Below are 13,207 nucleotides of genomic sequence, written 5' to 3' on the forward strand. Positions count from 1 at the left end.
TGGTTAGGGTACTCACCTGGGATGTCAGACACCCCTGACTGAAGTGCCCCTTCCACCTTGTGGAGAGTGGGGGGGAAGAGAAGGGGTCTGAACAGGGATCTGCCTCTGCTCATGTGAGGCCCTAGTCACTGAGCGATGGCCTATTCTGATGTAGGACTCTCTGTTATAATGGGAGGCACTGAGTCAGAGAGCGAGTGAGTAGGGATGAATCTGTAGCCTGTTGGTCAGCTGGGAGTCTCAGGACCCAGCCCCGCTGCTCCAATGACTTTCTAAATGATTTAATCCACAATGGAACAGCCTCAACAAGAGAGACTATAGGACCATTCCCTCCAAATATCCCTTAGCCCAGTGGTTAGGGCACTCTGCTGAGAGGTGACAGAGCTCTCTTCAGATCTCTTCTCCTTATCAAGAGTGGGGGAAGGGATAGATCGTTACTTTCCAGGTGAGTAACCTAATCACCGAGCTAAAAGTTACCCGCAGTGAAGGTACCTAATGCCAAGAGAGGCTTTGCAAACAAGGATCTCAAGCAGAGGGAGATCTATCCCTTCAGCCCAGATTTAGGCACTGAGAGAGACAGGGCTTAGCTCACCCTGCAGTATCTCCTGTTATGAAATATAAAAACAAAGAACATTCACATTATACTATGAGAATGTGCTTCAAAGTGGTCAGATTTCATACATACTTAGCGCTGGTGTGGCATGTGCTGTTGCATGCATCAGTTTTGATTTCTGGAAGAGACAAAATGAATGGTTAGTTACTTTAATGCAAATCAACATTCTAAAACTATAAGTTCATTTTCCGTGGTTGCGCAAACTTGTCCTTCATTTTTCTTCTGTAAGGTCCTTTTCTGTTATTCTTATGTAGTGCTGACTGGCAGAACCAAACCTATGACTTCTGGAGCATAGTGAATAAACCTCTACCACTTGACCTAAAAGCCAGCTGGCTCTCAGCTAAGGCTGTGTAGAACACACTCATTCTTTCTCTCTGTAAGTGGTCTCAGTGTCACTACATAGAACAGCACACCACACCCAGTAGGTGTGTGGGTTATGCTTACACTAAATAATGCCTTATTGCCCCAGAAGTCCCATTGAAATCCCTGGGAATACTTGGAGTAAGATATGGGCCAATTTGAGTAAGGGTGAAATTCTTCCTTCTGTATAAGTCAACATGATGCATATGCTATGCATTACAGATGTCCTGTTTGGGAAGGTATGTGGGATGAAAGTGATACGCCTGGGTTGCATTTCTTTCCTGCCATTTTACTTATTTTTAAAAAATTAAAGATAAACATATCAGTTAGTACAATTGTTATATAAGCAGGGAAAAGGAGGTTATCAGAAAGATGACTGAAAGGTGCACAAAATTATCAAAGCAATGTGAATTAGGGATTACAGTACATTTACAAACTGATATTATAAAACTCATCAGTGGCTTATCTTTACACCATTTCTACAACTTGGCCCAACATTCCTCAGGCAGTTCCTCTGCTCCTCTAAAATGGGTTCATACTGGTTCTTTTAATTCTTCTATTCTGTCAAGCCTATTTCACAAGCATAACGGGGTAGTACAGCTATCCAGCTCATTGTATCTGATTTAATTTCCCTGCTTTCAATCTCATCCTAAAATTCTCTCTTCTTCCCCCTCTACCTGCCTTTGGGTAGGATTCACCTCTGTGCAGAGACAGCATAAGGGCTATTCACTGCACAAGGCCCATTTAAGCCCCCAGAATAAAGCATTAGTGAGACTTGAATGGCGCAGAAACTTTGTGCTGACTGTTGCACAGGGGTGTTTTGCCATTACTATATTATTGATGGTCTTCCTTAGCTCAATATTGCAGCTGTATCAGGGAGCTTCTAGACACAGATTTTTGTCTCTTTTGTGCTTATTTTGTTGACTGTGCTTATTTACTGTGTTTCCTTTGGAAGTCTTGCCCAGTGCCTTGCTATTGAAGATGCTCTATTTTATCTAACAAGTAAATTTTATGTAGCATCTACCATTGTGGTTTCCATGCAATGATTTGTGTTGCATGTGAGGCCACAATTAAGCATGCTGGTTTGAGGTTTGCAAAGGAGCCCAAGGCAATTAGTTATTCAAATCCAAGTGAAATTCTATGGGAGTTGGGGGGTCTAATTATTTTAGGTCCTTTTGAAAATTCTAGCAGAATCAGCTTTCTATTCTAAGTCCTGGTCTTAGTCCCCTACCAACTAATTAAAAAAGAACTGTCCTTTACAATCAAATAAATATTTATAAAGCAACATGTAACATTGCATTGCTGAAACCAATGTATTGAAGGAGTTAATAGTAGAAAATTCTGCTCTACAAATATTGCAAATTTAGTCTACATGAGAATTCTGTCTTGAAAAGATCATGGATGCATTAGCTATAGACACACAAAGGGATATGTATAAGTGTGAAGCTTGTCAATTGGCTTGCATGATTCTCCCTTACCGTTGATGGCTAATTCCCTTCACACAGGCCTGAAAGCTTTTCAAAGACATTTACAGTTAGGCTGAGGGCCTCATTGCCTTTCTGTAGCTTTGGGAGGCTGCTTGTTATCTATTATTGTGGGAGAGAACCTCAAGTAAATTGTGCATTGGGATGTATTCCTTACTGCTGCTCTGCATTCCATAACACATACTGGCCAGGTCTACACTAGGACCTCCGTCCGAAATAACACCCCCAAGTTCAAATTAATAAGTGGTGCATCCACACTTCCAAGCCCATTATTCTGCAATAAGGGGCCGTGGAATTCACACTCTGTACGCCTGCTTTTCATGAGGAATAATGCTAATTCTGAACTTGTAAGTCCGAAATAACGTAGTCCGATGCTCCGGTGCCACTAATTCAAACTTATTGGCCTCTCAGAGGCCTCCTGCAGCTCCTCAGAGTGCTTCCTGGGGCTCATTAACTGAGTCTGCCTCAGACTAATTTCGATGCTTCCCTGTCGTGAGGACAACACAAGTTTGAATTTGTTAAATCGGGCATTCTTAAGTCAAATTTAGTAATTTTGAAATAATTTCCTAGTATAGTCTGGGCCACTAAGAGTTCATCGGAGAAAGAAGGCGGCACACTTACCGCTCTCACAGTTCACGCCTCTCCAGCCAACGTCACACTCACAAGAGCCATCTCCTTCAATCCCACTGCTGCATTTCCCATGGACACAAGCACATTCTAAATGCACAGAAGTAAGTAAACCACTTAAAACATGCATTGTAACATAGAGTGTGCATAGCAGAGCAACAACTAAAACACTACATGCACTTTCCCTACACTCCATTTTCTAAGGTACTTTGCTTAGTTGTACATCTCTATTTTATCAACATTCAGTACAGATACCTATACTATTTTCATACACAGAAGCATATAAATGATTCACTGCCTAAAGGTTTGGATGTTTTCCTTCATTTATGACCATCTTGACTACGTTTGCATTTGACTGTTTCCCTCCTCCCATGACTGGCAGAATGGACTTAAAATAATGTGCATGGTTTCTACATGTGCAGAATGCACATGCTTTTGCAATACACTTGTAAACTCTTCCCTCATAACCCAAAAGGCTCCTTTTTGTCTTTGCTGCCATCAGGTAGACTGCAGCATGAGCAGTGAAGCCACAGCAGTGAAGCCACAGCCACCTGGGTGGCAAATTGTGTTGTACAAGCCTATCTACGACCATTGGCATTTACTTGAGCAGCCAGCCCGTGCCTTAACTCCCCTTTTCTTCCTTTGAAATCCCCCCTTCGTAAGTAGTAATCTACATAGAGACAGGTGTGCAGCTTGTCTGTTTGCCAGTTAACAGAGAATAAATTTAAAGGCATAATTGTGTCAAGTTTCTGTTTCCAGTTAGGACTTTTTAACTGTAAATGACAGACATGAGTCATAAAAAGAGCACTAAGGGGGAGATACACGCAGTATCTTGCTTTGTTATTAGTTGCTAGACTAGTGGCTCTCAACTTGTGGCCCACAGGCCACATAAAGCCTAATGAGCACATGGCTGTGGCCCAGCTTAGCTGTGTGCTAAAGTGGGGACTGGCACCATAGGCTATGAGTGGGCTGCGTGAGTGGCCCTCCATCTCAGTGTGCCACAAGGCTGTCATAACCAAGATGGTCGCCTGGGATAGGGTAGTTTTGCTAATAGCACTTGCATACCTAGAATTCGCGGGGTGGGCCAAGTGCTTTGATTAGATGCAGAGGGAGGGCCTGGCTCTCACAGTCAAACTTGTGTGCAACCAGCACGCACCTCACTTCACATGACCTTGCTTTATGTGCATGTCATTTTAGTAACACCAGTAGGAAAAAAAAGATGTGGATGGAAACCAATGGAATCGGGCATGGGCAATGGTAAACAAAATATCTTACAGGCCACACATAGAATCCCAGTGGGATGCAGGTTGCCCACCACAATGCTCAAGGCTGCAGGCATGTGGGGATCCACCAGATTCCTGGCTACTGCCCAGCATAGCAGGGTCAGGGTTGCTGGCCTGCCCTGAGCAGTGGTAGTCTGGGGTCCAGGTCTCCCAGCCAGCTCCATGGGGTTGGGGGAGGGCTCATGTTAGGGGTCCAGCAGTGGGGCTTCAGGGCTCATGGCGGGTGTCCAGAAGCATTGTCCAGGACATCTGGCTGGCTGTGGAGATCAGGAGTAGCTGTCCAGCCCCACAAGCTCTGGGGTCTGGGGCAGCTGTGTGGTGGGTGGTCTGAGGTTCCCAGCTGGCTCTGTGAGCTCCAGGGGCTGGAACAACTGCCTAGTGGGGGCTTGGGCAGCTGGCCTGGGCTGCTATGAGGGGTCTGGGACTGCCAACCAGCTCCAAATGGTCTGGGGCAGCCACCCGTCCGTGTGAACCGCAGGATCTGGGGCAGCGGCACAGCGGGGGTCCAGGGTTAGGATCAGGGCTGCTGCTGCCCTGCCACCCAACTCCTGTGGCCCAGGTAACATATTGTGACACATGTGGCCCCCAATGTGTATTAAGTGAGAACCACTGTGCTAGACCAAGGCAGTGACCTGCAGGCTCAGCAGGTGGAGCCAAAGAGTAGAGAAGTGTTGGGAAAATCAGAGGTGAGGGGAAATACAGGAGGCCCCCGAGATCTGACCGCCCGAGTTCCGACCCCCTGCACTTACAACCATTTTTGTAAGTGCGGAAGGGGCCGAAACCTCCTGACTTACATCCTCGGCCCGCATTTACAATGGCACACGGCGCCTATCGCAAATGAGGGTTCGAGTTACAACTCCCCCGACTTGCGACACAACTGGTTCCGGAGGAAGCATCACAAGTCGGGGGCCTCCTGTGCCATCAGCAGAGTCAGCAAAGGAGCTGTTGTGGTATGAGACTGGCCCACTGTAATGTGCGCATGTGGCTTGCTAAGGATGCCACTGGTGGAAATACAATAATGACAAGTGTGCTTTTTGACAGATCACAGGGAAAGAGATTGTCACCTCCACAGGTGAAAGGCTTAAGGTCAAACTTCTTAATTTTAAACTAAACTATATGGCGTAAGCTCTTCACAACTTCATTTCATGCTCATGGTATTTGGTGCTTTCCATAAAGGCCCAGTTCCAGTTAATCATGGAAGCATGATTGAATCTCTGCTTTCATTTAAAAATAATAATAAAAAACCCATCTACATGTTTTGTTAGTCTTTGAAGTTTTTCCTGTTACAGACTAACTCGGCTATTCCTCTGAAGATTAAAAAAAAAAAAAAAAAAAAGTAATTTTCCAACTCTTCTGGCTACAGAGAAAACTAAAAAAAATGTCTTGCATGTAACCTAAGCGCTCAAGCATGAACGAACAAAGAAACAAGCAAACAAACACAAATACCTCCCTCAATTTTTTAGAGACAGTCATTTTTTTTTTACTCAATTTTTGAACATTTGGTGCTAGCTATATTGGGTATAGTCTTCCCTGGGAACTTGCAAATACCCCCTCTCTTTCTCACTACATTTTATATAACATGTATGCATATAAAGAAAGGCTGATTTGCCTCTCTCTTACACCATTTTACACAAGTGTAGCTTGAGTGATTTCAGTGGTGTTATTTCTGATTTACACCAGTATAAGTGGGAAGAAAATTAAGGCCTAGAAGGCTGAGAAGATATCAGAGGCAAGGGGTTGAGAGAGCTGAATCATATAAATTTCAGAGATTTTTGACTTGTCACCTTTCAAACTATCAAGCTTTGAGAAGATATCTGCATAATCTGGAGGATTAAGTACCTTGATCACAGTTGCGACCATATTTGCCTTCAATACATTTCTCACAGGCTGTTCCATTAAACCCCTCTTCACATTCACACATGCCTGTGCCATTAACACCATCCAAGCAGATGCCATTTCCAAAGCAGGCATTTCCACTTTTCCCTGGACAGGGCTGGCACTGTTGACCAAAGAAACCTGCGCAGCATTCTCGAGTCTGAAATGGAGAAACAACATAACAAAGACTAGAATTGGGACTTTTAAGCCACTTCCCAGTATAGGAAATGGTGAAGTGCAAGAGATTTCAGTAGAGAAACACAGTCTCTCCTGGGGCTGGTTCTTATGTATTGGCATGTGAGCAAAACTTTCCCCTGCATGGCATCACTCCTGCTCTATGGGCTGATAGAGAGAGGCTATGGCCCACCTCTGCTTCCTTTTCAGACTCCTGCTCCCTAGTGGGGAGTGTGCCCAACTAGTTCCCCACAGTGCACTGGGTGTAGTGGTTGCTGGGTGGAGAAGGTTTGAAGAGGTACCTGTACTGTAACCTCTGCTCCCCTTCCCTATTCCTGCACAGTACCACAGTGCTGAACTCTTGAAACTGTCGGCCCCCTCTTAAACTTGGAGTTGGCCAGGAAAATGGATTTGCTAACTTGAAATATATTTCACAGGACATCTGAGGAAAAGAATAGCCCCGAATTGGGAAGAAAAGGCAAAATTTGATTTTTTTTCCCAACAAAAATCCTCAGAAAAAACAGAAATTTTTGTTGTCATATAAAATGTTCTGTTTTGATAAATTCAGAATGTTTTACTTCACATTTCATCCTTTGTACATGTAATTTAAAAAATATAAAATAAAGTAAAATATAAAACAAAACATTTTTTCCAAATGAAAAAAAATCAAAGCTTTCGGTTGTGAAAATATCACAATTGGATCACTTGCCATTTCCAAAACGGTTTTTTCAGTTTAAAAAAAAATTAAAATCTCTAATTTTGTGACAGCATTTTCTGACAGAAAACTTTCAATGAAAAATTTTTAACCTGCCCTATTAAACTTCTGATCACTCCCCATAACTGTAAGCTATTTTATTAAGAGGCCTACTTAGAAAGTCATTAATTCCTGGGGCTGGGACTTCCTTTTTGTACTGTGTTTGTACAGTGCCTGGCACAGTGGGGTCTTGGACCATGCCTGGGGCTCCTAGTACTGCCATAAAACACATAGCCCTGGTCTATACTAGGGAGTTATTTTGAAATTATAATAAGTTTATATATATAATACATTTTGAAATAATAAGTGGAGCATCTGCACTACCAACCCTGTTATTTTGAAATATGGGGCTGTTTATTTAAAAATCTGTACTCCTGCTTTCCTTGGGAATAATACTTATTTCAGCATAGAATTAGTGTGGATGTTCCACTGCTGCTATTTCAAAATAATTACTCCCCAGTGTTTCCTGGGGCTTTAAGTCGAAGTAGCATGTCCAATTAACAGAGCCTGCCACGGAGTAATTTCTGAGCTCCCCCGTAGTGGAGACATGCTATTTTGATTTTCTTATTTAGGGAGTTATTTTGAATTTAGTTATTTTGAAATAGTTTCCCAGTGTAGACATGCCCATAATAAATAACAATGATTAATAATACTTACAATGATAGTTTTAATACATTTAGGCTGGCACCCAATATGGATGGATGTCCTTCCAAAAAAATTTTCAGTATAGATGCAATATTTCTTCTCTCCTACCTGTGCAAAAGTTTGCAAGATAACTGCTTCAGTGTTTAATATCGCACAACTATTTTTAGACATTTAACAATGGTATCAACTTTGTGTAAACAATATACTCCAGGCATCCACAGTCAGCCCTTAGTGGTAAATAAATTCATATCATATACTAAGAAAATATTCTCTGTGTAAAAATAAAGTAGGCAGATAATTAGCTTAATAATTTACAGTCAATTTAGCCAAGTGCCACCGGGCAAGGCAAATCACTTCAATTTAAAATTAGTCATCTTTGTCCACAATTTAAACTGAAAGCTATTTGAAAATATCATTTCTTCTGTTCTTTATTTTTTCTTTTCTGGCATTTTTCTGCACTTCCTAAATGTTTCTGGAAAAGGATGTGCCAAAATACTGTGAAAATGGCTGTTCTTTCATTATTCTAAACCTGGACAGAAACAGGAAATGCTACAAATCTTGGGAAAGCTTGTTCTAATAAGACAGCCTGAGTTGTAGTTCCAAGGAGTTCAGATAAATACGCAGATGACTGGATATTTATTAGAACTGAATTGCCATAATTCTCAAAATTTGTCCATCATTATTTTAGTAGGGTTTTGCTAACCAATTCTCTGAATGGAGGAAAGATAACAGTAATTGTGTAGATTTTGTGATCACGTTATTGGAATAATAAATAAATAAATATATAGGAAAACATACATATACTTAATCTAGATTCCCTAAATCAACCCAGTTTTAACTTAACCATAAAGAGGAATTTGCCCATAAAAATCCAAGGATGATATGATTCCTAGTGACTATTTGACTTCCTAAGGATATTTTCTTGCCATAGACCTATCTTCACTGGACAGAAAATGAAGTGTCTAGGAAACTGATATCTGGGTGATGGAAGAGATAAGGGTTTCTCATTAAACAGTCAAAACACTGTAACATTATTCCCTCACATGGTGCAGATCATGTGCCTCTTTCCTCCACTCTCATGGCATAAATGGGCCAAAACCAAAAAACCAAACAAAACAACAACAAAAGAAAACCAACCATGCACAATGGGGCTTTCTCTTGCTTGGAACATTCCCTAGCTGGCACAGAGTCAGTATAGTGGGCTCTGTTCTATTTCCAGTCTCCCACACAATGTAGGTGGTGGGAGGGAGTAGAGCAAACACTTTCGAGAAGTCTTGTGGTGGCTCTAAAGTGTACTAGGGTTTGAACTGGCTCCCAGCTGCCTCAGGGATTGAAGCAGCATAAAAAATATCTTTAAATTACCTTGATTCCCCCGTCCTGGAGCCTGAGCCAAGAATGGCTCAGCTGGATTCAAGCATCAGAGCTGTTGAGTCTGATTAAAATAAACTAATAGGGTCAAATTCACTGATGTAATTCCATTGACATTAATGGGGTTATATTAGGGGTAAACTTGGCCTATTAAAATCTCTCTGTATTTTGTATTGCAAGTGATACAAACGATGTGCATTTAGGATTAATTATAAAATACTTACAAATTCTTTCGTTCCAGGAGGGCAGCGTGATCGATACAAACACAGAGTGCACTTTTCCTGGCAAACACAGACAGGATACAGTTAAAGGTTTACACCACTGCAGATTGTTTCAGTCAGTTTCTATTCCCAGCCCTTGGGTGAGTCAGGAGTTATAACAAGTGAAAGATTCTCACTTTGGAAAACTAAATATCAAAGACTATCACGGCAGCTGGAGTGGGTGCACATCACAGCAGAAATGTAGGGATTTCCAACAGGAAGGTTCCCACCAAGACTTCTCCTTGTGGAGAAGTATAAAGGCTCTGCAGCATTTCCAACAGCCAAAGGAATATCTTGTTCCAAAGGAAACCCATCCCAAAGAGCTCTTCATAGCAATAATATTAGGGGGCAGATTCTGGTCTCTGGCTCTGTCTGCAACATAATAGTAATTAAACCGCACAAGTGGAAGGGCGAGCTGTCTTAGTAAGGCAGTTAGGGATTGATTCCACTCTCACAGGGGAAAACCCTGTGGGTGAAGAGCCAACTATGCACCTAAACCCTGCTTCATCAAAGCACTTAAGCGTGTGTTTAAGTACATGCTTGACATCACTCCTGTTCAGTTATACACATGCTTACATCCCATTGACTTCAAAGGGACATAAGGACATGCTTAAGTGCTTTGCTGAATCAGGGCCCTAGTTGGGGGAAGTTTTCTAGGGAGATTCAAGTGTCTATACTGAGGAATCTAGGCGTAAGGCTGAGCATAGGGAAAAGTAGGAGACTAGAAACATTTGCCTGGCAGCAAAATGTGCTAGTTTGTGCAATTGCCTCCCAAGGCAAACAACAGAAGCCCCAAAGCAAAATCTGAACAGGACAGAGCACAAAGCTTGCAGAGTAAAATGCCTTTTTCAAGTCTAATTTCTGTGCTGCGCCAGTCTTAAGAACAAACAAAGTGAACAATCTATGAGCAGTCCTATTTGCCTCTCCATCAAGAGAACCATTGACTGCCAGCCCCATGGAAAACCACAGTGTGTTCTCCAGAGCCAGTGCTTAATTTGTGCCAGGGCTTGTCAGCGCTGAGCCCCAGCGCCTCTTCCAACAGCCAAACTTGGCAGTTCATAGCATTGGCATGTCTGGGCTTGCTGCCTCAGTGGTAAGTAAAAAGATTGCTTCAGCCCCAGCCCTTCTTTCTTTACAATTTAAGCACTGGTCATTGCAGTTTGTGGATTGGTCTGATTTATGTGAAGAATGCAAGGGGAAGGCTTCATCAGAGCCATCCTGTCTATAGGACAGCTTTGGGGCAGCCTCCCCAGGCCCTGCACTTTGTGGGGTCCCATGACAGCACTGAACTATGGATGGGGCCTCGCACAGAGTGGCAGAACGGGTCACCCCTCCCCCCCCACTCACCATGGTGGCAGGAGGCAGTATCCTGGCAGCCTGCTTCCCTCCACTCTGCCCCACCTCGTGATGAAACAGAGCAGAGCAGGCCGCAATAGTGATGGGACGGAGTGGAGTAAGCTGCCGGGTGGCTCAGTCTCCCGCCGCCACAGTGATTGCAGTAGGAGAGAGGCTGCCCCCTGCTGCTTCTCCATGCCAGGTCCCCTGTAATACCCCAGTTTGCATTGCTTGTGGGAGGGGGCTTTGGGCAAGGGGGGCAGGAGAGAGCAGAGCAGGGGCAGGGTTTGGTTGAAGGGGTGCAGCGGGGGTGGGCAGATGGGAGCAGAGGCAGGGAAGGGCCAGGGCCTGTAATAGGGGAGTTGCCCTAGGCCTTGCTCCTGGGACACTAAGGGTGTTGCCTCAGACCCTGTGGCAACCTCAGGATGGCCCTGGCCTTGGTGAGTGGCTAATTGGAATGGATGGCTACGTCTACACTGGCCCCTTTTTCGAAAGGGGCATGCTAATTTTAAACTTCGGAATAGGGAAATCCGCGGGGGATTTAAATATCCCCCGCGGGATTTAAATAAAGATGTCCGCCGCTTTTTTCCGACTTGGGGAAAAGCCGGAAAAAAGCATCTAGACTGGCCCGATCCTCCGGAATAAAGCCCTATTCCGGAGGATCTCTTATTCCTACTTCAAATAAGAGATCCTCCGGAATAGGGCTTTATTCCAGAGGATCGGGCCAGTCTAGACGCTTTTTTCTGGCTTTTCCCCAAGCCAGAAAAAAGCGGCGGCCATCTTTATTTAAATCCCGCGGGGGATATTTAAATCCCCCGCGGATTTCCCTATTCCGAAGTTTAAAATTAGCATGCCCCTTTCGAAAAAGGGGCCAGTGTAGACGTAGCCGATATGTGTAGAAAGAATTTGCATCTCAGAATAGAAAGAGCAACTTCTCTCCCGTATAAAGTTTTGTTAGGAAGTTATTTTCACTAAGCAAAAGTGGACAAACCCAGTTGGTGTTTATGAAAGCAGTGGGTTAATGTGTACCCTTACTGATGTACTGAAATCTGACCAAGACAGCCAGATTTACTTACTACTGTGATGCTGTTATTGTGTTCAAGCTGTTACTCTACTGACTGCAGAATCAAAGTAATTTTTATATGATATCGAAGCTACTGCAGGAGTTTATTGTGGAAAATTCTAACATTTCTGCCTGGCCAATACAATGCAGCATGTGTCATATGCTTTAGTTATATTTTTGTGCAAACATCTATGACAAATGTCAAAGCACCAATCTCAAACAAGACAACTTACGGTTGTAATCACAGTATCATTGATATCACATCTGTTCTTCTGGATTTCCAGAATTTTTCCCAATCCATGGATAACCCCCTTGTCAGTTGCAATATTTGTGTAATTTATAGGTGCCTCATTTATGTAAAGCTGTAAAGGAAATGCACTCAGTTAAAATGCAATGGACCAGCTGACCTACACAACTGTAGTACTGACTTGACAGATGAAAGAAACTCTGCTGGGGACTACAGCAAAAAATATTGCTCAAGGAAGTCCCAGACTGAAAGAATGCTCAGGTGTGGCCATGGAAAAAGGGACAACATAACATCTTCAATTCTTCACACCATCCCTATTCAACAAACCACATAAGGATGTGGTCAGCTTTAGTAATATGCTTATGTCCTACTGATGTACTTGAGTACTCTGCAGAATTAGGGCCACTGCATAAAGGATAGTATGACTAGAGAATAAAGCCATGAGCAAAGAGCACCGTTTTTCTGGTTATGCCACAGATTTGGGCCTGTCCTGTCCCTTAGATTCCTTATGAGAAGAAAGGGTATTGTGAGAATAAATTCACTAATACAGGCTGAACCTCTCTAGCCTGACACTCTCAGGACCTAACTAGTGCTGAACCAGAGAATTTGCCAGACCATGGGAGGTCAATATTGTCTAGCAGCATTACCAACATTACTACTACTACTTTCTAGGCAATTAGAAGACATTTAGGGATAAATGAGAGCTAAATAACAGCACAGAACATTGAGAGCCAGGACGGGTGGCTGTAAATAAACATTATGGGCTCACAGGAAACTTGGTCACATCCATGATAAGTAGACATCCAGCTAGCTAAAGTCATGCAGGTCCAGGGATGTTGCCAGACCAGAGAATGCCGGACTAAAGAGTTTCAACCTGTACTGCAACATGCTCTGAGCTCCTGGTATAAAAGCAGGTATAAAACTACAAATTAATATTAGTACTATTTTTAAAATTAAAAGAGAATCTCCAGAAAAGCTGGTGGAAATAGTATTAACAATTGCTTTGCAATGAAGGTATCTAGCCAACAGCTAGGTTTATGAGACCATCATATAGTCTTGTAAAATACAATGCTAAATCTGAACAGTGTAATTTAAATCCAGTCAAAGATCCCTTCTCGTTTG

General features: G+C 43.0%; 1 protein-coding gene across 2 annotated transcripts in view; it reads right to left on the bottom strand.

The window, feature by feature from the left end:
• Nucleotides 1-13,207, bottom strand: part of STAB2 (stabilin 2) — a 146,873-nt gene that overhangs the window by 57,838 nt on the left and 75,828 nt on the right. For both annotated transcript variants that reach the window (XM_075938882.1, XM_075938875.1), the window contains 6 exons: nucleotides 12,072-12,200; nucleotides 9,405-9,461; nucleotides 7,825-7,920; nucleotides 6,204-6,399; nucleotides 3,076-3,171; nucleotides 683-728 (listed from right to left, as the gene is read on the bottom strand). In XM_075938882.1, the coding sequence (XP_075794997.1) occupies nucleotides 683-728; nucleotides 3,076-3,171; nucleotides 6,204-6,399; nucleotides 7,825-7,920; nucleotides 9,405-9,461; nucleotides 12,072-12,200 (620 nt within the window). The remainder of the gene's footprint in view (nucleotides 1-682; nucleotides 729-3,075; nucleotides 3,172-6,203; nucleotides 6,400-7,824; nucleotides 7,921-9,404; nucleotides 9,462-12,071; nucleotides 12,201-13,207) is intronic.

This window comes from Pelodiscus sinensis, chromosome 1 (genome assembly GCF_049634645.1).
Source record: "Pelodiscus sinensis isolate JC-2024 chromosome 1, ASM4963464v1, whole genome shotgun sequence".
Classification (NCBI taxonomy): Eukaryota; Metazoa; Chordata; order Testudines; family Trionychidae; genus Pelodiscus; species Pelodiscus sinensis.